This window comes from Orbicella franksi, chromosome 6 (genome assembly GCF_964199315.1).
Source record: "Orbicella franksi chromosome 6, jaOrbFran1.1, whole genome shotgun sequence".
Classification (NCBI taxonomy): domain Eukaryota; kingdom Metazoa; phylum Cnidaria; class Anthozoa; order Scleractinia; family Merulinidae; genus Orbicella; species Orbicella franksi.
This window is the reverse complement of record NC_138150.1, coordinates 26,770,376-26,794,085: the sequence shown is the minus strand read 5'-3', so window position 1 is coordinate 26,794,085 and position 23,710 is coordinate 26,770,376. Positions and strand designations below refer to the sequence as shown.

Genomic DNA, 23,710 nt, shown 5'->3' with positions numbered 1-23,710 from the left:
TAAACTTAACATCTTTGCTTCGAATAATTGACAACTCGGAAAAACGAAAAAAGCCGGAAAAAGCTAAAACAAACATAACTACATTACCCAACTGTAAGAGGTCATGCAAGTCAGTTTTTTCAGCTAATTTCCTGAGATGCTCCGCCTCAAGAGGTTCCTTTCTGTGGTTAGCCGGTGAGGACGCAGAACGAACGGCACCTTCTTTCACAGCCACAACAGTGGGATGACTAGTAGGGAAACTCACGCCCGCCAGATCGTGCAGCCACTTGAAAGCATAGAAGGCGGAGTTGATAGAAGAAACTGATCTGCTTGACTCCAGTAGATACTGTAGAAACAAGGCACAATGGAAGGGCTCTACCGGGAAGGGACTGGTACCCAGAACGGTAGTAGCAAATGATCTCCATCTGTTGAAAACCCTTGTATAACAAAGAGAAGTCCCGGAAGCCCTGGATGCAAGAGCTGTAAACTTCATATTCTCCGTCAACAAAGCAACCTCTCTTGTATCACATGTAGGGGAAGTCCAGAACTCTGTATCAAAAATATCTAGAGAAAAAACAAAAACCAAGTGATAATAAAGGAATACAAAGGACAAGGGGAAGCTCCCCAGGGATGAAGACAAATGGGGCCTAAACAACACAATGAGAGAATAAACAACAAATAAATACAGACAAGGAGCCTCAGAGAAAAGACAATGTTATATTTAAGTACGCTTATACAACGCAGAAACAAAACTGCAATAAACACAATCTATTCACCCCTCAAGGGCACTGTATAGAAATCTTCAACGTTAACAATCTCAAATCAAAGGCCCCTCAAGGGCACTGTATACAAATATCACAGACCCCTCAAGGGTACGTCTCAAAGGGCCGCCTGCTTCAAGCAAGGCGCCTCAAAGCCAGAAAACAATGCGCTAACACTGTGGAACGCGAAATGCATTGCAAACTAACGCAGAACCTTGCCTGGGTGCAATACTAAAATTAATGCGCAAAGCTACCATTGAGAAATTTAGCGGACCGGATCCGAAAATGAAATTCTTGGCTTTGCCTCTGATGAACAGATGGGGAAGATCAGGGAGGACCACCCAATCATGAACGAAACTGCTCCAGTGCACACCGTCGAAACAAAGGATGGGCCAAAAATGCGCTGATCTCCAAAGGGGAACGATGAGAGTGCCGGACGCATTGCAGCGCTTCAAATGACTGACGACTTTGCATGTCAAACAGACAGGAGGACAAAGCCAGTTGTTGTCGTTGGACCAATCTTGGACGAAAGCGTTGACGCCAGACGAACCGGGCTGATAATACCTAGAATTGAAAACCTTAAGCTTTGCATTGTAATGGCAGGCGAATCTATCACAAGTGTGCGGACCCCAGAGCTCGTCGAGAGCATAAAAAACAGAATCGTTGATTGCATAATCATCGTAATCAACTAACTTGCTAATATTGTCGGCACAAGTGTTGAGGTCCCTGGGAATCCATTGCATGTCAATGCTAATACCGCCGATGAGACATTGTCGGTGAACATCAAGAGCCAACTGTTGCAAAGCTGGAACTTTGGATCCGATGTTAACGATGCGAACAACATTCTGGTTGTCTGTATACCAGACAACAGTCTGCGCGCCAAGAGAATCCTTGAACGCCTTCAAGGACAATGAAACAGCAAGAAGTTCGCGAAAAGTCGAACTTTGTGCACTCTCGTAATCGGACCAATTTTGGTGAAAAATTTTGTCCTCGAATTGTATGTAACTCCCACAGGCTGAATTGGACGCATCAGAGTAAACGATTTTGGAAGGCTTGCGCTTAATAGGCCACAAAGGAAGGCCGTTGATATCAGCGAGATTGTTTTTCCAAAAATTCAATTCGTGCAAACATTCAGGTGTCAAAGAAACAAGTGACTTTCAATCAGCAGTGGAGTTAATAACCAGAAAGGTGTTCCTGGTCATAAGTCTAGTGACGTTCCCGACGCAGTTCCCGATCGAGATAATTTTTCCACACACGCTTGCAAGCTTGCGAACCTGGTGCAAGGAGCGCTCCGAACATAAAAGAGATGATAAATCGTTAATAAGAGAATCAGTTCTCTTGTCCGTGGCTTTGATAACACACTGGGAAGTGTTAATAACAGTCCCAAGCCAGGTAATCACTTGAGTAGGATCCCAAACGGATTTCTCTTCGTTAGGTAGGAAACCAGACTTTAATAGGTCGGAATGAACAGCCAAACTAGAGATCTTCGCTTTGATACAGTCAGCGGCCGCCCCTAAACCATCGTCTAGGAAGACAACTATAGACTTTCCCTCGGATCTCCATTTCTTGACTAACGGCTTGAGAAGCTTTGTAAATAAATAAGGAGCAGAACTAAGGCCAAATGGCAAAACTGAAAACTGAAAATATCTAGTATGACCAGACGAAAAGGTCCAAGAAAACGACAGATATTGCCTATGATCTGGAAAGATATCCACGTGATGGTAACCCGATTTTAAGTCAAAGGAGAACATGAAATCTCCGGGATTTAAAACTTCTCCGGCAACGGACAGGTCCTCGCATCGAAACTTAAACTTGAAAAGATATAGATTGACATGACAAAGATCCAAGATCAAGCGCTTTTTCCCTGACTTCTGAATAGACACAGATAATGGATTAATTATAGTAGGAGGCGTAAAAACTTCGGTGATACAATCCAAACTAATAAGCTCGTTAATAGCATTCTCAACAAAATCAGATTCCTGAATCGCTGAATTATTGTTCCGAGCAACAAAAGGTGCTGGTATTTGAAGAAGTGGCAACTTATATCCAAACTCAATAGTGTCAATTATGAAACGAGGTGCGTCAATATCTTTCCAAAACTGAAGCGATTTACGCAATCTTCCTTTAACCGAAACGGGTGCATCATCACATGCAATTTCACAGTTCAGCGATGGATCCTCTAGAAGAGATAGCTCACAATACGGCAATGGCAAAGCCTCAGACTCATGGTCTAGAAAATAAATAATACACGACGGGAAAAAAAACATAGTTTAATAAATGCAAATTAACTCTGAAAGCACTAAGCACGACTCGTATGAAAGACCCAGCGAAAAATAAGACAAACGGAAAACAACACAAAAGAAAACTAGAACCAACTACACCTTGATCCTGGGTATTGCTGTCTAGTCACTTTGCCTGTTGGTTGGCAGGATTGGAAGAGGAAAGAACATTCGGGCAGGAAGCTCGCCAATGTCCAGGTTTTCCACAGGAAAAGCAAAGTCCGGCAGATCTGCCAACGGAAAGCTGTTGATTGACCCGAGTAAAGGAATTAGGAATTTGGCCGACGGTGAGCTGCGAATTTCTTGAGACAGGTATTCCAGATCGGCGCTGTAATCCCAGACCACGTGGAGCGAAGCGTTTCGAGGCTCTAGCCGCTCTCGCCTCAGCTCTATAGATTTTCTTCTCGTCTTCTTCGTCATCCGCCAAGTCGTGGTGTTTATATTCCAAAACGGTTTTCCAACCGTACGGCGACTTATCAGCCAACAAAATTAATTTTTGCCGATCTTTAAGCAAAGACATATCCCGATCCAACGCTTCCTTGGTCCTCAGAAGGTCCTTACGCTCAAGAGCGACGCTAGCGTCTTCGACAGCTTCCATGACTGATTTGTTGGCTTTAAATTGCTCCTCGTTACTCTTCTTCTTGAAGGAAGGTGGAGCATCCCGCTTTAGCCTCTTGATCTCAGACATCTACTCCGCGGCATTCGAATCATTAGATCTCTTTAGATCAGAAATTGAAGTGGAAACTAAATCCTTAATCTGGCCAAGCAGATCGCGATTGTTCTGGGCAATGATCTCTTTAACTTTAGCTTCATCCATTGTAAAAACCAAACTTAACCTAAACACGGCAAAGGCTGGCCATAGAATGTCTCACCTCGCCAACTGTCACCGATCACAAACTCAAATCCCACTATACACTGCGCACCTCAAACCCGTACCCAGCCCTCTGGTCCTTGCCGGCAAAATAGTAATTTATGCTAATTTAAGATCATCACAAATTACATTTTATGGCTGTCGTGACGTAATATATCAAACGCGAGAGACAGTGTTTCATCGGGATATCCAAACCAAGAAGAGAGTTGAAAATGCGACGCTGCATTCAGGGTGTTTGGATAGCCGATGAAACACTGTCTCGAGTTTGATATATCTTCTCAATCGCAACAAAAACTAAGGAGTAAACGCAGAAGTACAATCGTCAAAATCTATGCTAATTAAGACCGGGTATCCAAACCTCCTTCGCGTTGTGATTTTCTTTTTTTCTTATTTATCAATAAGTTTTGAGAACGTATGTGAAAACGTTCTATAAACTTTTTCTCATGTAGTCAAATCCAGTGAAAATTCATCAGCGCGAATTCTAAACTCTCTTTGCTTCTCCAGTCTCGGGTTCAAAATAGGAATTCTCCCGACTGATTACTGCACTTTTGTTGCAATGAAAGTTCTGAGACTTTGGTAATGTATCAAAACATCTGTCACCTGTCTGCATAGCCCTCCTGGCCGGCGTTCAAAGCGCCTCGCACTTCCAGTTTCCCCCTCACCCTCTTCTTTGAACCCCGGCCTCGCAGACGACTGTCTGCTGCTTATCAATGCATTTAATACCCATCATTTACTGTTTTTAAAACAGAGTGTTTGACTTGCAGAGAGCAATTTTTTCGTTTTAAATAATGATGAATTAAATGGAATGAGCATGCAGAGACATAAAGATTTCAATGTATTATAACTACATTTGCGGTGTTAATTTGTCGTAATAAATGCGGCGAAGTTTTAATTCTGTGCTATAAAAATAAATTCTGCACGGATGGAGTCAGACTGTTTGTTCAAAGTTGGCTTTAGGTCTTTTACAAAAAAAAAAAAGGTGAAGTCTGCATACGAGCCAAGTGGCCCACCAGGCCGGAGATCATCCCGGTTTCTGTAGCATGAAGCGACTAGGAGCATTTCTACTCCCCCCTGTATGAGATGCTGGTCCATCGCAGGGTTACCCCCAGCATTTAGTTCGCCGATATCCATTTTATACACCTGGGTGGAGAGAGGCACTATGAAAGTAAAGTGTCTTGCCCAAGAACACAACGCAATTTCCCCGGCCAGGGCTCGAACCCAGACCACTCGTTTCGGAGTCGAGCGCACAACCCTCCTTCATAAAAAGCATCTCATAAATTTGTTTTGATTGTCTAAGAAGTTTTAACTGGCCGAGAATTTGACCATCTGGGCTTCATAAGAATACGTGTTCATGAAATCCATCCGTTTTGTTTAAGATGTTTTTCATTTATCCTATCGTAATGGCATCGTGGTTTTAGTTCTGCTTTAAACCATAAACGAACAAAACCTTAGCGTCGGACCTTAGCTTTATTACTTCTATTTTAGTTTAAACTTTTGTTTTGATCCTTACGTCTTTACTCAAAGCAGTTTGTTTTCAGTTTTTTAACATGACGCGTAAAGCAAACAGGCACAAAACATCTTTAAGTTCGATGACGCATTTACCACTGTCACCCAAAAAAAATTACATAACGTGGCAAATAATTCATCAAGAAAATTGCGCGCTAAATTAAAAACGGAACAATTACCGGTCAGTTTGGATTGTGTTTGAGGAAAACTCGGTCAGGGAAAACACACGATTATCATGGTGTCTTCGTTTTCGAAAAACTCCGTTTTCAAAATGTTTGCTCTCCCCACTAAAAGGCAAAGACGGCGTTTTCAAATTCCTCCTGTTTGAAGAGCGTTTTCGAAAAGCTCCGTTTTTGTGACTGATTAGTGTGGACGGTGTTTGTAACCGTAGAAATAATGCTGCGTTTTCAAATTCCTCCTGTTTGAAGAGCGTTTTGGAAAGCTCCGTTTTTGTGACGGATTAGTGTGGACGGTATTTGTAACCGTAGAAATAATGCTGCGTTTTCAAATTTCTCCGGCCTAGTGTGGATGGGGCCTTAGTCTTCTTTTAATAAATTTCAAATCTATGATAATTCATCAACTTTAATCACAGGACTAAACATGGCCATGACGTAGTTTCGACATCTTGGTTTTAGTTTCGATTGAGAGGAAAAATCAAACACTCAAGACAGCGTTTAACCGCATTTCCAAACACCTCAGTCGAAGTTCGTCAAAAATACTTCTCTACGCGTCGTATTTTCTACTTTCTTTTCGGTGTTTGGAGATGTGGTCAAACACGGTCTTTCGTCTTTCGATATATTACGTAAAACTCCATACAAAGTTTCTAATCAGGTTTTAGGCAGACAGGCAGATCCAAGACAGCTGAGGCTGTCTTAAAAACATGGCACGTGAAAGCTAATAAGTTACCGAGGGACTTTACTCGTCCGGATCCACCTTTGAAAACAATTAGTTTGTCTTGCAGAAACATTTAATTCATATTACGATAAAAATTAGGACTTTGAGTAGTAGAAAAAGACTCAAATGTATTGCAATCGTGCTCAGTTTATAATGCCTAATTGAAATAATAGTGCGAAGTTTTTTTTCTTTGCGGAACAAGTCACTATCTGAACCATCGTTAGAATGCGTGTTAAGAAAAAGCCATCTGCTTTCATGAAAAATTTTACTTCTAAGTTATTTTGCGGTAAAAAAAAAACAAATAGGTTTCAGCCCTTAATTATAGACATTGGTTTAAAATGTAATTTACACAACTTACTAGGGCAGTTTCGAAAACTAAATGGAGTCCGAATGTCACCTTTCTATGTTACGCAAATTCAAATTGAAATTCAACTTTTCCTTAAATCTTTTCTTATTACCGAAAACAAGAAGTAAAACCACCTTCAAAAATCTTTTTTTCAATATATGCCCTTTCAGGAATGAGACAAAGAAAGCTGCCATTGTGATAGTTGTTTTAATTCAAATTCAAATTCAAGTTCAGCAGCTTTTACTAACTGACACTTTAATGGAAATTGCAAACAAAACTGTCAGTTTTTGCATTTGAAGATCTAAAACGTACCTTAGATTAAGTTCTATTTTACTAGGTATTTTCGTTTCTCTGACAATATTGACGCGCAAGAGGAAAATAAGCCATTAATTTGAACCAAAATGTCAAAAAAATCACTCAGTATACGTATTCATCAGTGCTATATGAGATATAGTTGTAAAGCACTCAAACCAGCCGCCGTCTACATCTCTTAAGATCAAACCATCTCGTGCGCAACTCAGCCCACGGTACCACTTCACTGCAAAACCACTCAGTGATCTGTTTTAACGTTCAAGCTGTGTAATGAATGAAGCTAGCCCACTCTACTCATCGTTGATCGTTAACTGTGTGTTCAACGCCTTCTCAGCCGACATCGCTATCATGTTGAACATTTTAACAATCCATGCGATCAGAAATACTTTGTCATTACCAAAGCCTTTACAGACATGGCTCCTGAGTCTTGCTGTTTCTGATCTTGGTGTTGGTTTACTTGTTCAACCTTTGTCCATCACTCTGATGGTCAATCCTACTAATTCCACCAGAACCGCGTTTAACATCTTCGCAGTTTTGTTTGGTAATGCCTCGTTCTTTAGTGTTGTGGCCATAAGTGTCGACAGATTCTTGGCCATTCATCCTCATTTCAGGTATCAGGAACTTGTGACTCACAAGTGTGTTGTTACTGCGGTAATATTAATTTGGGTTTTATGTGTTTCTTTGCCATTCATTTTGATGGTGAGTTCTAGAGAACTCGTGAACATGGTTGTCATTACTATTTTAGGCTTTTGCTTCATAATTACAGCACTTGTTTATTCCAGCATTTATTTCACTGTAAAACATCATATAAGATTAAATTTGGAAATACAGTTAACAATAAAGATTAGCGAAAAAACTGAGCAACGACGTTTCGGTGTCATCCTGGCACCATTTTCAAGTTAAAAAATATTTGTGCGAAAAGTAAACTAATTTATACCAATGGTAGAGGTGCGAAATTGAATAAATTAAGATTAAGATAGCTGTTCAATGTTCATGTTCATTCCAATGAGGTGTCAAACACTGGTAATGAGTTCAGTGTCTGTTCAAAGCCTAAACAAATACTTTTGCGCGAATGGAGTCTGACTGTGTGTTAAGGCTCGGTTTCTTCTTGCGAATCCACAACATTTCGTGGATCAAGCAATCGAACTTTCCCTGACATTTCTTTAGGATCTTAAAGTTGTTAGTCAGGTCACCAACTGTATCAACTCGGTGTTCATTTTGAAGGTGTTTTCCGATGGCGGTAAATCGGTGTTCCTCAATGCGCTTGTAGAGATGACGGCTAGTGTAACCGACGTATTCTGCATCACACAGATCACATATATAGTTATAAACAACGCACTGTTGATTGATCAAAGGTGGTTTTGGCTCTTGTACTTTGAGATCATCGCCAATTTTACGGCTTCTGAACACCGGCTGTAGTTTGTGATCAAGTTTATTACTCAAGTCCGAGAGATGTTTCTTTACTATGTCCGCTGATTTCTGGTCTTTAAAAGGCAGCACAATGCGGTAGATATTCTCTGTTGGAGGCGTCGATCTTGTGTCTGGTGACATCACTGAATTAACGAAACGGGTGATGGTGGAGTTCACAAGAGAATCTGAGTACTTGAGGTTAGAAAAGATCAGTTTAAGGCGTTCGCATTCTGTTGAGAATAGTTCCCATGTTGAGGACAAGCGGTAAGCACGGTTTAACATGGTTTTAACTAAAGATCTTTTATAGCGGTTGTCGACATGACTTTGGTGGTGTAAGAGGAGACCAGTGTTTGTGGGTTTACGGTAAACACTTGTTACCAGCTTGCAGCCCTTCTTGCATATTTCAATGCCGACAAATGGTAGCTTACCGTTAGATGCGATCTCCATGGTGAAGGATATGGATGGATGACAGTTGTTCAAAGTCTTCAGAAAGGCTTCTGCGGTTGGTATGTCTTTCATTGTGGCTAGTGTATCATCCACGTAGCGTCTGTAGAAGTCTGGCAACTTGTTCTCGTTTTGTAGCTTTTCCTCGATAGAACAAAGAAAAGTATTGGCCATTAGGGGACCCAAGGGAGAGCCCATCGCTACTCCATCAATTTGTTGGTAGAGTTGACCGTTAAATTGAAATAGCTGGTCCTTTGTTGCTACTGACAACAGTTCAATTAGATCAGCTTTGCTGATGTTTAGATGGTGTGTTTTGTTGAACCAGTTGTCAACAAAAGCTCTATCAGCAAGGATCTCGATGGTTTCTTGTAGTGGGACGTTCGTAAATAGCGAAGAGACATCATAAGATACTAGGATGTCAGATTCGTTGAGGCTCAGATTGCGAATCTCATCAGCGAAGGAAAATGTGTCAGATATTGTGTAGCTGTTGATCGACAGGGGCTTCAGTTTATCGTCGAGCCATCTCGCGAGGGCGAAGTTGTAAGTACTTGTGGCGGATAGAATGGGCCTCATCGCCAGTTTTTCTTTATGAGTCTTTGGCAGACCATAAAGATGGGCGAGTCGTGATCCTTTCGGGCAAACTGAGTCGGCAATCTGTTTTGGGAGAATTTTGCGCACGACAGATTCAAGGTGTTTCTCTTTCTGCAGTAAAGGGTGGTAGTTTTTGAGCGGTCGTCCACGCGTCTTGGGTCTCTCCGAACTTACGGCGGTAAATTTAGCTGTATCGTTGATGGAAGATTCACTCAAAAGGCGAACATATTCTGCCTTATCCATAACAACTACTCCTGTACCTTTATCTGGTTTCGTGATTACGATGTCATCTTTTCGTTTTAGTTGCTCAATAGCTCTTTGTAGCGCTTTCGGTGGTTTGGGGGCTTTGCACTCGATGTAGTTAAGCGCGATCGATCGAAGGGTCGCCGCAGCTAATTCCTTCTTATCATCGGATAATGAAGGCTCCAGTTGCCAGAAGGCTTTCTCGAAGCTAGCTTGAATGTCCATTGAAGAGATGCGTTGCGGCAAGGAAAACTTCAAACCTCGACACAGAACAAGCTTCTGGAAGAATGAAAGCTTGTATGAGGAAATGTTCTGGATATGTTTGTCCACATCGTGATCTTTGTTTAGCAGCTTCATGATTTTGTTGATATGGCCGCTCATCATTTTCTCATAGTGCTTTTTTCGGAGGTTAACCATCGTTCTCAGGATGCACATGTATTGGAGCGATGAACAATTCCGGCGTATTTCAACGTAGATTCCGTTAAGTTCCTTCTTCAGTGTCGCATTTTGCTTTACTTTTGCCCTTAGTTCTTCTGCGATGACATTAGTTGAAAATTGCTCGGAAGCCTTTGACCATTTCATATGCTTTGTTTGATCAACTTTGGCGAAGGTAGGAGTTAGTTCGAAATTCTGGCAAAGCTGAAGAAACTCGATGGCTCCATCGCATTGGATTTGTTTCTTGCTGCAGTCTTCAAGTCGCCTGAAGTACTGCAGCTGGTTTTCGCGTTGTAAAATTCTTATAAGATTAAATTTGGAAATACAGTTAACAATAAAGATTAGCGAAAAAACTGAGCAACGACGTTTCGGTGTCATCCTGGCACCATTTTCAAGTTAAAACATATTTGTGCGAAAAGTAAACTAATTTATACCAATGGTAGAGGTGCGAAATTGAATAAATTAAGATTAAGATAGCTGGTAACAAGTGTTTACCGTAAACCCACAAACACTGGTCTCCTCTTACACCACCAAAGTCATGTCGACAACCGCTATAAAAGATCTTTAGTTAAAACCATGTTAAACCGTGCTTACCGCTTGTCCTCAACATGGGAACTATTCTCAACAGAATGCGAACGCCTTAAACTGATCTTTTCTAACCTCAAGTACTCAGATTCTCTTGTGAACTCCACCATCACCCGTTTCGTTAATTCAGTGATGTCACCAGACACAAGATCGACGCCTCCAACAGAGAATATCTACCGCATTGTGCTGCCTTTTAAAGACCAGAAATCAGCGGACATAGTAAAGAAACATCTCTCGGACTTGAGTAATAAACTTGATCACAAACTACAGCCGGTGTTCAGAAGCCGTAAAATTGGCGATGATCTCAAAGTACAAGAGCCAAAACCACCTTTGATCAATCAACAGTGCGTTGTTTATAACTATATATGTGATCTGTGTGATGCAGAATACGTCGGTTACACTAGCCGTCATCTCTACAAGCGCATTGAGGAACACCGATTTACCGCCATCGGAAAACACCTTCAAAATGAACACCGAGTTGATACAGTTGGTGACCTGACTAACAACTTTAAGATCCTAAAGAAATGTCAGGGAAAGTTCGATTGCTTGATCCACGAAATGTTGTGGATTCGCAAGAAGAAACCGAGCCTTAACACACAGTCAGACTCCATTCGCGCAAAAGTATTTGTTTAGGCTTTGAACAGACACTGAACTCATTACCAGTGTTTGACACCTCATTGGAATGAACATGAACATTGAACAGCTATCTTAATCTTAATTTATTCAATTTCGCACCTCTACCATTGGTATAAATTAGTTTACTTTTCGCACAAATATTTTTTAACTTGAAAATGGTGCCAGGATGACACCGAAACGTCGTTGCTCAGTTTTTTCGCTAAAACATCATAGGAACCAAATTCAAGTACAACAAGCACAAGTAGCTCAGAACGTCCAGAATAACCAAACTGAAAGTGCTGCGAGGCAGAGAAAACCTGCTGTCAGCGCATTCTACGTATTTCTCGTGTTTTTAGTTTGTAATTTGCCAGAGTATTGCGTTGCAGTTGCCCATCTGATATCTCTGCCAAGTACCGCTTTAATTGGTCTGTGGGCTTACTCACTGACCCTGTTGTTCCTTAATTCCTCTCTGAATCCTGTTATTTACGGCTGGAAGATGAGACACAATCGACACGCTATGATAGAGGTACTGCGAAATATATTTCCAAGACAAACCCAAGCAAACTTGTAGTTACTTGACAGTTCTGTTAACTTTAGAAATGTCAGTACAACTAACAGTTTATCTCGACCAAGAAACTAATTTTTAGTAATTATTTTAGCTTAATTCGTGTACATCCGGCAGACTTTAGTCTGTTAATATAAATGATGTCCAAAACGTACCTTAGATTGAGTTTTATTTCACTAGGTATTTTCGTTTCTCTGGCAATAGTGACGCGCAAAACGGAAAATTAGAGATTAATTCAAACAAAAATGTCAGAAAATCATTTGGTATACGGATTCATCTGTCCTAGACGGGAAGAAGTAATAAAGCACTTAAACCAGCCGGCCGTCTACATCTTTTAAGATCAAACCATCTCGTGCCCAACTCAGTCCACGGTACAACTTCACTGTAACATCACTCAGGGTTCTTTCTTCAAAGTTCAAGCTGTATAATGAATGAAACTGACCCACTCTACTCATCGTACATCGTTAACTGTGTGTTCAACGCCTTCTCAGCCTACACCGCCATCATGTTGAACACTTTAACAATCCACGCGATAAGAAAAGCTTCGTCGTTACCAAAGCCTTTAAAAACATTGCTCTTGAGTCTTGCTGTTTCTGATCTTGGTGTTGGTTTACTGGCTCAACCTTTGTATATTGCAAAGATGGTGGATCGTACTTATTCCACCGTGATCACGTTTGATGTTATCCAATTGATATTTACTGTAGCCTCATTCTTTACTGTTGTGGCCATAAGTATAGACAGATTCTTGGCCGTTCATCTTCATCTCAGATATCAGGAACTTGTAACTCACAAGCGTGTTGTTGCTGTGGTGATCTCAATTTGGACTTTGAGTGTTCTTTATCCATCTATTCCCCATTTGAGCCCAAAAAAACCTGTTTACGTGATTATGTTAGTTATTTTGGGGTTCTGTTTCATTATTACAGCATTTGTTAACTGCAGAATTTATCACACTGTGCGCCATCACTCAAACCAAATTCAAGTCCTTCAAATACAATTGACACAGCATAGCCAAATAGAAAGTGCTGCGAGGCAAAGAAACTCTTCTATCAATACGTTATACGTTTATCTTGTGTTTTTGGTTTGTTGTTTACCACAGTATTGCGTTGCAGTTGCCCTGGTGATATCTACGCCAAGTACCGCTTTAAATGGTCTGTCGCTTTACGCACTGACCCTGTTGTTCCTTAATTCGTCTCTGAATCCTGTTATTTACTGCTGGAAGATGAGACACATTCGACACGCCATGATAGACGTACTGCGAAATATATTTCCAAGACAAACCCAAGCAAGCTTGTAGTTACTTGACAGTTCTGTTTTAAAAAAAACTTTAGAAATGTTATTACAACTTACAGTTTATCTCGACAAAGAAACTAATTTTTAGTAATTAATTTAGCGTTTTTCATAAAACACAATCCGTGTGCGTTCGGTAGACTGATGATGTAAAATTATGTAAGAGTATAAAATATCAATGTTTTTATGTCAGAATAACTACTGGCTTAGCCATTGTCTTACTTCGTTGCTTGTAGTGTATTCGTAACCAAACAAAATAATTTTTTATCTGTTATAAAAAGAAAATGTGTTTTAGAACTGAATATTCTGTTTCCACATTTGAGGTAGCGAGGTAGACATCTCCACAGTAGTGCGTCTTCAACAACCAAATGATTTTTCTCGTTGAGGAATTGTGAAACTCTATCTCGTTACAAGGTCGATGCATTCGTAAAATTCAAACCCAAATTTATCTCCAAAGTACACCGCCGTGATCAGGAGAAATTATGGCTGAAAATCAAGAGAAGATCGAGTTACTTATCTTGATCTTCTCTCGATAAAAATACATCATGATTTATAATGCAAAAACTAACCTACATTTTTACTTAACAATGACATCCCGACGATGTCGAAACGGCGTTTATTGCTTTTACTAATTTTGTGTTTAAAAATTATGATAAAGTTGTAAATAATTCAAAAAGAATTATGCGTGTAAAAATTCAAATAACCACCCTAGCGTTCTACGATGTCTACAATAGTTGCGGAACATTCGACCGTCTCAACTTCATGAGGTTGCCTATTTACCGAGTTAGGATTTCGAGTTGGATTTTCGAGTTGGATTTTCGAGTTTGGAGTTTTTTGGCGGGATATTTTCTTTTTTTTGGCGGGGTTTCCAATAGATTTTCAGTGGTTTTACACAACGTACTTTGTCATCGTCTTGAGGTCTTTTCAAGATGGAGGAGAACGAGGATGGCAGATCGGTACGGGCAATCTTGTTTAATCTATCCTAGTATTGCATTCGTAGCTGTATTTTGGAGTGCAAACAATAGTTGACACTTCAAAGTTCGCGGGATGTGGATTCTTTGAATGCTTTGCTGTGGTACGGACGTGGTCTGAACATGTGCTTTCGGGGACAGGCAGTATGACATCAACGGCTTAAAATGCAGAAAACAGAACAGTTATTCGGGGGGGGACTAGAAAAGCACTGTAAAGCAGCATTGGGGCCATTTGTTGGTCTTCAAAATGTGGTGGAATTATAGGATTCATATATTTGCCTTTTGTCTAATTCTTGACGCGGATTTCTAAATCTGCACCACCAGAATAGCTATGACAAGAAAAATCATATTCTAGATCTTACCTTCGATTTACGCCCAAAGCATGGTAGTGGCGAAGGGAAATGACTTCATGTAAGACTCAATGTCTTGCCTCTTACTTCAACTATGTGTTATTTAACAAATAAAGAAGCCTAAGCCGTGTATTACACTGATAAAACACGACGACCATTTGAGAACACGAGGGAAATGTAGAAAACACCAGCCGCAGGCGAGTGTTTTCTACATTTCTCAAATCTTCTCAAATGTCCTAGGTCAGTTTTGTGACCGTGTAATACACGGCTTAGGTTTCTTCATTTGTTTTATATTATAGGCGAAAAACAATAAAACACGCTTTTTCTTTGTCTTATTTAACAAATAGAAAACATGTACCGTGTTTCTACCGAGTTTTAGTATAAATCTACTAGCGTTCTATCACGAATGCCGCTCTCTGATTGGCTTCGCTACTCAATATCTATTCTGTGATAGATAGTGAGTGGCGTAGCAGCGTGCCCTTGGCAACAAAATGACGACCGCTTCTTGTCGTGTCTGTGAAGAGGATTTAGATAAAGTTTTGAACGACTATTAGATTTATAGTAAAACAATTAGATTACTCGCTCTCGATTTCCGTCTATGCCTGATAGTTGGCTGCGCCCTCGTCAACTATCACGCGATAGAAATCTCGCGCGCGTATTTTCTTAGGACTGTTTTCTAAACTGCGATAAAACGTTGATTTTTGACCAATCAGAGCGCGCGCAGGGTTCTTTCTACATTATAAATAGTAATGTCGCAGAATAAAAAGGCAAAACACTAACTCCACGCTTACAGGAGTTCTTTTGTTTACTGCATTGGCTTGGAAATCTACGCGACGGTTTACGGACAAACTAGCCGATTCGTTGCAGCTGGATTACTAGTAACCATCTCGAAAAGACCGAGTCTACATCCTTACTCGAAAATCCAACTCGAAATCCAACTCGAAACTCCAACTCGAAAATCCAACTCGAAACTCCAACTCGAAATCCTAACTCGAAAATCCAACTCGAAAATCCAACTCGAAAATCCAACTCGAAATCCTAACTCGAAAATCCAACTCGAAAATCCAACTCGAAAATCCAACTCGAAATCCAACTCGAAATCCTAACTCGAAAATCCAAATCGAAATCGTAACTCGAAAATCCAACTCGGAATCCTAACTCGAAAATCCAACTCCAAAATCCAACTCGAAATCCAACTCGAAATCCTAACTGGAAAATCCAAATGGAAATCGTAACTCGAAAATCCAACTCGAAATCCTAACTCGAAAATCCAGCTCGAAAATCCAACTCGACATCCAACTCGAAATCCTAACTCGGAAGTTAGTTTGTCTCCAACTTCATTTGCAGAATGCGTGTAAAAATAAACGAAAGACGAAACGATTCTCCCATAAAACTATTTATTTCAAATTCGGTTTTTTAATTTGTCAGTCTTTTAGATACTCACAAACCAAAAGCTACACACGCCTTTTAAAGTACTTGCCGAAAATAAACGCCCCTCACAATTGTAATTTATTTTCCTTTTGAATATGCTAACTTGTGTGAACTAATCGACCATTTGTTAATCCAGGCTTTAGGTCCCCTCCAAACTACGCCGGAGCGGAAACTTGAAAGCGTCCGGAGTTTTCACTCTGAAAACACATCAAATGTTTTTGTTCCACACTACGCCGGAGAAATTTAAAAACGCAACATTCACCGGTCATTTTGAATTTGTTTTTGAGGAAAACTCGGACATTAAAATATCATAATTATAGTAGCCTCATCGTTTTCGACAAACTCCCTATCCAAATGTTTTCCCTCCACTCTGAAACGAAAAGGCAGCGTTTTCAAATCAGTTCCTCCGGTTTGCCGATTGAGCGGCGTTTTCGAATTCGAAAGCTCCGTTTACGTGACGGATTAGTGTAGAGGGAAGACCTAACTGTAGAAATAAAGCTGTGTTTACAAATTTCTCCAGAGTAATGTGGACGGGCCCTTAGTCTTCATTTAATAATTTCAAATCCTTAATAATTGATTGAGTTTAATCAAAGGAAAACAGGGCCATGGCATATTTGGATATCTGACCTAATTTACGATTTTATTTCTCCGTTTTCCACGTAGTTTTAATTTTGATTGAGAAGATATACCAAACACTTGAGACAGCGTTAAACCAAATTTCTAACGCCTCAAGGTTGGTCAAAAATACACCGCTGCGCTTCGTTTTTTCAACTTTCTTTTCGGTATTTGGAAATGTGGTCAAACACAGTATTGCGTCTTTCGATATATTACTAATCTCGATTCAAAGGAGCTAACTGGTTTTCAGGCAAACGGGCAGGTTCAGGACAGGCGAGGCTGTCACTAAAAGCATATCACGTGAAAGCTAATGAGCAAAAACGGTTAATTTATATTATGATAAAAGTTAGGACTTTGAACAGTGGACAAAAAGGATCAAAAGTTTTTTAAAACGTGTTTCTTGAAAGATCGTTCTTTTTGCGCTTATTTGAGATAAAGGTGCCAAGTCTTTTGCGGAGGAAGTTACTATCTGAGCCATTATTAGAATGCTTGTTCAGGAAAAGCCATCTGTTTTCTTTTAAGTTGTTTTTCGGTTAACAAAACAAATCGTCTGCAGTTTTAAATAATAGATATATACTACTTTTAAATGTAATTTACACAATTTACTATGGCCATTTCGAAAACTAAATGGAGTCCGAATCCCGCCTTTCTATGGTATGCAAATTCAAATTGAAATTGAACTTTTTTTAAATTGTTCAATTTTCCATTGAAATTCAAAATTAAGTGTAACACCTTTTTTTTAACTGACATTTTAATCAAAAATGCAAAATTAGAATGTCAGCTTTTGCATCTGAACGTCTAAAACGTACCTTAGATTAACTTCTATTTTACTAGGTATTTTGGTTTCTCTGGCAATAGTGTCGCTCATAAAGAAAATTAAGTCACTTTAATATTCAAACAAAAATGTCAAAAAATCATCTGGTATACGTATTCATCTGTCCAAGCACAAGTAGCTCAGAACGTCCAGAATACTAAAAGTGCTGCGAGGCAGAGAAAATCTGCTGTCAACACATTCTACGTATTTCTCGTGTTTTTAGTTTGTAATTTGCCAGGGTATTGCGTTGCAGTTGCCCATCTGATATCTCTGCCAAGTACCGCTTTAACTGGTCTGTATTTTTACTCAGTGACCCTGGTATTTCTTAATTCCTCTCTGAATCCTGTTATTTACTGCTTGAAGATGAGACACATTCGACACGCTATGATAGACGTACTGCGAAATATATTTCCAAGACAAACCCAAGCAGACGTGTAGTTACTTGACAGTTCTGTTGTAAAAATAACTTTAAAAATGTTATTACAACGAACAGTTTGTCTCAACCAACAAACTAATTTTCACCAGTTTAGCGTTTTTGATACAGCATAGCTCATGTACATCCGGCAGACTTTAGTCAGTTCATAAGTGATGTAAAAATATAAAATATCCAGTCTTTTTAACGTCAAAATAACTCCTAGGTTATCCTTATCTTACTTCGCTTCTTCCAGTGCATTCGTAAGCAAATAAAATATATCTGTTGAAAAAAGAAAATGTGTTTTGGAAATATTTTGTTTTCATATTTAAGGTAGTGGAGTAGGCATCTCCACGTTAGTGCGTCTTCAACATGAAATGATTTTTTCTCGTTGAGGAATTGTGAAAACTCTTACTATCGTCGTTAAAAAGACGAAGCAGTCGTAGAAAACTAAACCCAAATTTATCTCGAAAGTTCATCCCCATGACCAGAAGTAGTTATGGGTGAAAACAAGAGAAGATGTGAAAAACACGACAATATGTCTTTGACATCATTGTATTTTCGTTTCAATAATCACTAATAATCTAGAGACTTCCATTCATTAATTCTTTCACCATTACCGCCGGTTATCAGTTTTATATTTCAAAACATTTTAGAGACGTATTTTAGAGACTCCTTTATTCAAGCAGACAGTCATTCATTTATTCCGGAAATGAACCGTGGGATGTTGGCACCGAAACATATCAATCGGGTCAAAGGAAAAGCTCACAGCTCATACAGAAAAACGTGAACTTAACTGGTCTTAACTGAACAGTGTCGAGCACAACTTCTTTCACAGAATTGTTCTGTTAAACCACTAAACGACGAATATTCCATGGAGGGCAAACAACTAAATAACAAGCTAATACTAGTATAAGACAGGACTGATCATGGGATCTTAACTGAAGGCAGCGCATCGAGGTAAATGACTTTCCACCATTACATTACAACACAGTGACGAACAGAAAAATGTTCGGAGGTGCTGATGCACAGTTACATACCTAATTAAAATTCAGTCCAGCTTCGAGAAAGATACTTTGTTAATTCAAACACGTAGTTGGAATAAAAAAGAATACATTTCATCCATCACGCTTTTGTGAGATTTTTTTGGTTCAAAGTTGAAAGCCGCGAAATCCTATTTTTTCCTCAAATAAAATTCACCATTTAGCACTGTAAACATGACTGAATATGCCCCAGCCAAAACTGGGGAATATCCGAGTGATATTTCCCAATTTTTCAAACTCCGCGTATTGCGAAAAATATTTGAAGGATAATAAACACAATAACCTCCATTTGGCGCGAAAATATGCTCGAATATTTGTCTATCTGTTCCTCAAAGCTCACGGTTTAACTCGAGCTACGCTCTCGGAAAACTGTTCGTTTCACGGAACAGATTATGTCCGCAGACAATTATCCGAGCATATTTTCGCGGCAAACGGAAGCTATTGTTTATTTATAATCCATGAAATATTTTAGCTCGCTCGCGATTGGTGACTGAATATCCCCCAACTAAAACTAATCATATGCCCCAACTAAAACTGGGGAATTTCCGAGTGATAGTCCCCAATTTTTTAGAACTGCGCGTGTAGCGAAAGATTAGAAGGATAACAAACACAATAGCCTCCATCTTGCGCGAAAATATGCCCGGATATTTTTCCGCGGACATATATTATATGCAGTGGCGGATCTAGGGGAGGGGCCCGGGGACCCCCCTCCCCCCCCCCCCTTATTTTGGGTAAAACAAAATCGCAGAAGGAAGAAAAGCCGGTAGGGCAAGCATAAAAATCCGCTTAATTGGAATAACGGTGGCGAAGTTAATTTGTGGAGAACGTCAGTATCTGAGCGTCATTAGAATGCGTCGTCAGAAAATACCTCTGTTTTCTGTCCACATAAAAATATGGACATTTTGGAAAAACGAATTCGAGTTCGAATCCCACCTCTTCGTAATTATACAAGTTCAAATTGAAATTCAATATATTTCTTTCCATCTTTCATGTTTATGGAAAATGAGAAATGCAACCATGTACAAAAATATTTTCCTACCTTAGGGAAAGAAAGTTTGGTGAGTGCGATTTTAGAAATAAGAAAAGGAAAGCTAGAATCGTGACATAAGTTGTTACGCAAATTCAAAAATAAAACACCTTTTACTGACTGACATTTTTATGGAAAATGCAAAATTCGACTGTCAAGTTCTGTATTTTAACGCATAAAAAATATACCTTGTGTTAAGTATTATTTATCATTTTACTTGATATCTTCGCATTCCTGTCAATAGTAATGCCCAAAACGAAAACTACTGAAGTCATTAAATAATTTAAACAAAAATGTCAAAACATTCGCTTAATTTGAACTGGAATGTATTTTTACATGAAAACAGATGCCAGTTTCGTACCTATATTCATCAGTTCTACCTGAAAGTAGTATTTAAAACCAGCTCGTCATCTTATAAAATCACACAGTCTGCGCTAGGGGAAAACAAACTTAGTGAATCCGATTTCAGAAAGGAGAAAAAAAAAGATACAGTCGTGATATATGTTGTTTCGCGAATGCAAACTCAACACATTTTTAAACTGACGTTTATCTTTACTTCTCAAACTCATTAATTATTCATGAGCTGATGACCCAATCAGCTCGCATCAATTGGGTCAGGTGCATGTATGTTGATACCCAATGAACATACCGATCAAGACACGGTAGATTAGTTCAAAAACTGATCAAGACACTGATCAAGAAACTTGAATTTTAATCAGTCTTAATTATAATTCTAAATACAGCATTTTTCCCGCTTAAATCATTGCTTACAACAACAATACAGCAACATATTATTCCTTCTTAGACATCGTTACATTAATTGTACAGTTTTTGAATTTTCCTTTCTGGAAAACAACATCCGTTAAAGATTGATCCTGTTTCTCTGTGGTAAAACATGTAGTTGTACTAACAACACTTGGACCTAGGATCTTTGAAACTTTAGACACATTTTCTTCTGTAGGCTTTTCGTACTGCAACAATGCATTAGAACGATGCCCCGACCTTTCGCGAATCAATTTTTCTTCAACCCCAGAATTGAACAGGGAGGAAACACAAGTAACGCGCAAACTGTGAGCGGTTTTGCGTTTAAAGCCTGCCGCGTCGCACATGTCAGGCAAAATCTTGTTCAAGCTGTTGATGCCTACGGGCGCTTTATCGAATGCGAACCTAGTTTTTGATGGCTTAAAGTAAAATGCAGTAACTTCCTTTGCATGAGTCTCAACTAACCCTACATACAATCTGAATATCTCAACAAGGCACGGCTCGTGCTTTTCCTCAATAGAATGACAAACGTGCTTGACCACTCGCGGCACATACTTTAGATCACAAAGACCTCCATGATAAGTTTTAGAGGCATTTTCTTCAAACTTAATAAAATTTGGACCAATTTCAAAGTTGTTTACAACAATATTTCTGTGATCTCCCCCCCGCAACCCAAAAACTTTTCCGTTGTAGAAATAGATCGTGTTCAATAACGACTTAGCTGATGTAGTTCCCAGCAATTTCTTTTGCCAGAATACTGCTTCTTCTTGCTCGCTCACAAACTCCTTTTCCTCTTTCTTACACTTAATGTGAAGCCCTTCTCGAACGTCATTCTTCATCTCGGCATCTAAGCAACGTCGGAAAAGGACAAACCTTCAAAAAATAACACACAAAATTAACGTCCTGAAACAGTGCATTTTAAATTACTAACCAATTCGCTCTAAAAGTTGTCAAGTACCTTTTGTCACTAGCGTCCAGAGGATTCAAAGCTTCTGATCCATTTTTCTCCTCCAAATAACGCTTGAGGGCACAAATGATACCATAAACAGACTTCGGAGGGTATCTTTCACCGGACTTTTTAGCTACCTCCATCACAAATTTTGACAACCAATAGTTCAGCGACAGAGCGTCCATTCCAGCAATATCTACACTCACAGCGGTAACATTGTGTAAATCGTAGTCCTTGAAGAGACCGCCACAATCTAATACCGGAACTTTAACCTCTCTCAACCTCTGCCATTCGGCAAAAATGTTCACAGCCCACTTGTTTTTATACTTAGTTGAAACTGGAACAGCATCATTCACCAAAACATTTTCTTGAGAAGAGGTTTTTGGACCTCGAAAACGTTCTGATCTCCACTCGATCTCCATCACGCGGCATAATGTTAATTTATTAAAAATTCAACCTTTAAAACTTGCCCACATGGCCGCATATAAAAGATTCATTTCATTTACCATATGAATAAAAAACAGACAATAGCCTATTGAGCACGCCTACTAATTACCTATTCTTCGAAAAAAATTCTCATGCTACTTTGAGAAGCCAGCTCAAAAACTCGTGCTTCGTTTTTCATCACGGGTTCCAAACACCTCGAAACAATAAAAGCACTCCGCCTTCGGCGTCGTGCTTTCATCTGTTTCTCGGTGTTTGGAACCCCTGATGAAAAACTCGCACTCGTTTTTGATCTATTACATCAGAACAGATGCCAGTTTAGAACCCCTAATTCACCACTTCTAGAGGGCAAGTAGTAATAAAAGACTTAGACCAGCTTTACGTGTTAAGATCAAAACGTGATCTCGTGCAAAACTCAGCCTACGGCACAACTTCACTATACCATCACTCAGTGCTCTTCTTTTTCAAAGTTCAAGCTGTATAATGAATGAAACTGACCCACTCTACTCATCGTACATCATCAGCTGTGTGTTCAACGCCTTTTCAGCCTACACCGCCATCATGTTGAACATTTTAACAATCCACGCCATGAGAAAAACTTCGTCGTTACCAAAGCCTTTAAAAGAATTGCTGCTGAGTCTCGCTGTTTCTGATCTTGGTGTTGGTTTACTTGTTCAACCTTTGTTCATCGCTCTGATGGTAAATCCTACTAATTCCACCAGAACCGCGTTTAACATCATCGCAGTTTTGTTTGTTAATGCCTCGTTCTTTGGTGTTGTGGCCATAAGTGTGGACAGATTCCTGGCCGTTCATCTTCATCTCAGATATCAGGAACTTGTGACTCACAAGCGTGTTGCAGCTGCGGTAATATTAATTTGGGTTTTATGTGTTTCTTTTCCATTTATTTTGATGGTGAGTTCTAACAAACTCGCTATCATGGTTGTCGTTACTCTTTCAGGGTTTTGCTTCATAATTACAGCAGTTGTTTATTGCAGCATTTATTTCACTGTAAAACATCATAGGCACCAAATTCAAGAACAACAAGCACAAGTAGCTCAGAACGTCCAGAATACTGAAAGTGCTGCGAGGCAGAGAAAATCTGCTGTCAACACATTTTACGTATTTCTCGTGTTTTTAGTTTGTAATTTGCCAGGGTATTGCGTTGCAGTTGCCCATCTGATATCTCTGCCAAGTACCGCTTTAACTGGTCTGTATTTTTACTCCATGACCCTGGTATTTCTTAATTCCTCTCTGAATCCTGTTATTTACTGCTTGAAGATGAGACACATTCGACACGCTATGATAGACGTACTGCGAAATATATTTCCGAGAAAAACCCCAGCAAACTTGTAGTTACGAGTCAGTTCTGTTATAAAGATAACTTTAGAAATGTCAGTACAACTAACAGTTTATCGCGACCAAGAAACTAATTTTTAGTAATTATTTTAGCTTAATTCGTGTACATCCGGTAAACTTTAGTCTGTTAATATAAATGATGGAAAATATAAAATATTAACGTTTTTATGTCAGAATAACTACTTGGCTCATCCGTTATTTTACTTCGTTTTTCGAAGTGTATTCGTGACAAAATAAATTATATCTGTTGTAAAAAGAAAACTTGTTTTAGAAATATTGTGGTTCGAGGTTTAGGGCAGAGGGGTAGGCATCTCCGGCAGTTTCGGAGAAATTTTCGTGCGCAGAAACAGACAGCACTGGGAGACCTTTCAAAATCACATTGTGTTTATTAAAACCCCAATTCTCTTGTAAAT

At 39.5% G+C, this 23,710-nt stretch overlaps 4 protein-coding genes and 1 long non-coding RNA gene across 5 annotated transcripts in view; 3 read left to right on the top strand and 2 right to left on the bottom strand.

The window, feature by feature from the left end:
- Positions 1 to 3,025: 3,025 nt before the first annotated feature.
- Positions 3,026 to 3,927, bottom strand: LOC145490930 (uncharacterized). Its single transcript, XM_081470044.1, has one exon. It carries the CDS (start codon positions 3,705 to 3,707, stop codon positions 3,147 to 3,149), a length of 561 nt encoding a protein of 186 aa, XP_081326170.1. The 5' UTR covers positions 3,708 to 3,927; the 3' UTR covers positions 3,026 to 3,146.
- A 3,824-nt stretch (positions 3,928 to 7,751) lies between these two features.
- Positions 7,752 to 10,511, bottom strand: LOC145489115 (uncharacterized). The gene has a single exon (XM_081468023.1). The coding sequence runs from the start codon at positions 10,447 to 10,449 to the stop codon at positions 7,999 to 8,001; it is 2,451 nt and encodes an 816-aa protein (XP_081324149.1). The 5' UTR covers positions 10,450 to 10,511; the 3' UTR covers positions 7,752 to 7,998.
- Positions 10,512 to 11,498: 987 nt separating this feature from the next.
- LOC145489116 (adenosine receptor A3-like) lies at positions 11,499 to 13,217 on the top strand. Its single transcript, XM_081468024.1, has one exon. It carries the CDS (start codon positions 12,264 to 12,266, stop codon positions 13,128 to 13,130), a length of 867 nt encoding a protein of 288 aa, XP_081324150.1. The 5' UTR covers positions 11,499 to 12,263; the 3' UTR covers positions 13,131 to 13,217.
- A 61-nt stretch (positions 13,218 to 13,278) lies between these two features.
- The window catches only part of LOC145489126 (uncharacterized), a 34,526-nt gene continuing 24,094 nt past the window's right edge, over positions 13,279 to 23,710 (top strand). The window contains exon 1 of the long non-coding RNA XR_014049568.1: positions 13,279 to 13,932. This is a non-coding gene — a long non-coding RNA (uncharacterized LOC145489126). The remainder of the gene's footprint in view (positions 13,933 to 23,710) is intronic.
- Positions 20,332 to 23,470, top strand: LOC145490844 (uncharacterized). The gene has a single exon (XM_081469946.1). It carries the CDS (start codon positions 22,425 to 22,427, stop codon positions 23,292 to 23,294), a length of 870 nt encoding a protein of 289 aa, XP_081326072.1. The 5' UTR covers positions 20,332 to 22,424; the 3' UTR covers positions 23,295 to 23,470.

Excerpts from the sequence above, each read along its gene's own strand:
- LOC145490844 (XM_081469946.1), top strand. The coding sequence starts at position 22,425 with ATGAATGAAACTGACCCACTCTACTCATCGTACATCATCAGCTGTGTG.
- LOC145489116 (XM_081468024.1), top strand. The coding sequence starts at position 12,264 with ATGAATGAAACTGACCCACTCTACTCATCGTACATCGTTAACTGTGTG.
- LOC145490930 (XM_081470044.1), bottom strand. The coding sequence starts at position 3,707 with ATGTCTGAGATCAAGAGGCTAAAGCGGGATGCTCCACCTTCCTTCAAG.
- LOC145489115 (XM_081468023.1), bottom strand. The coding sequence starts at position 10,449 with ATGACACCGAAACGTCGTTGCTCAGTTTTTTCGCTAATCTTTATTGTT.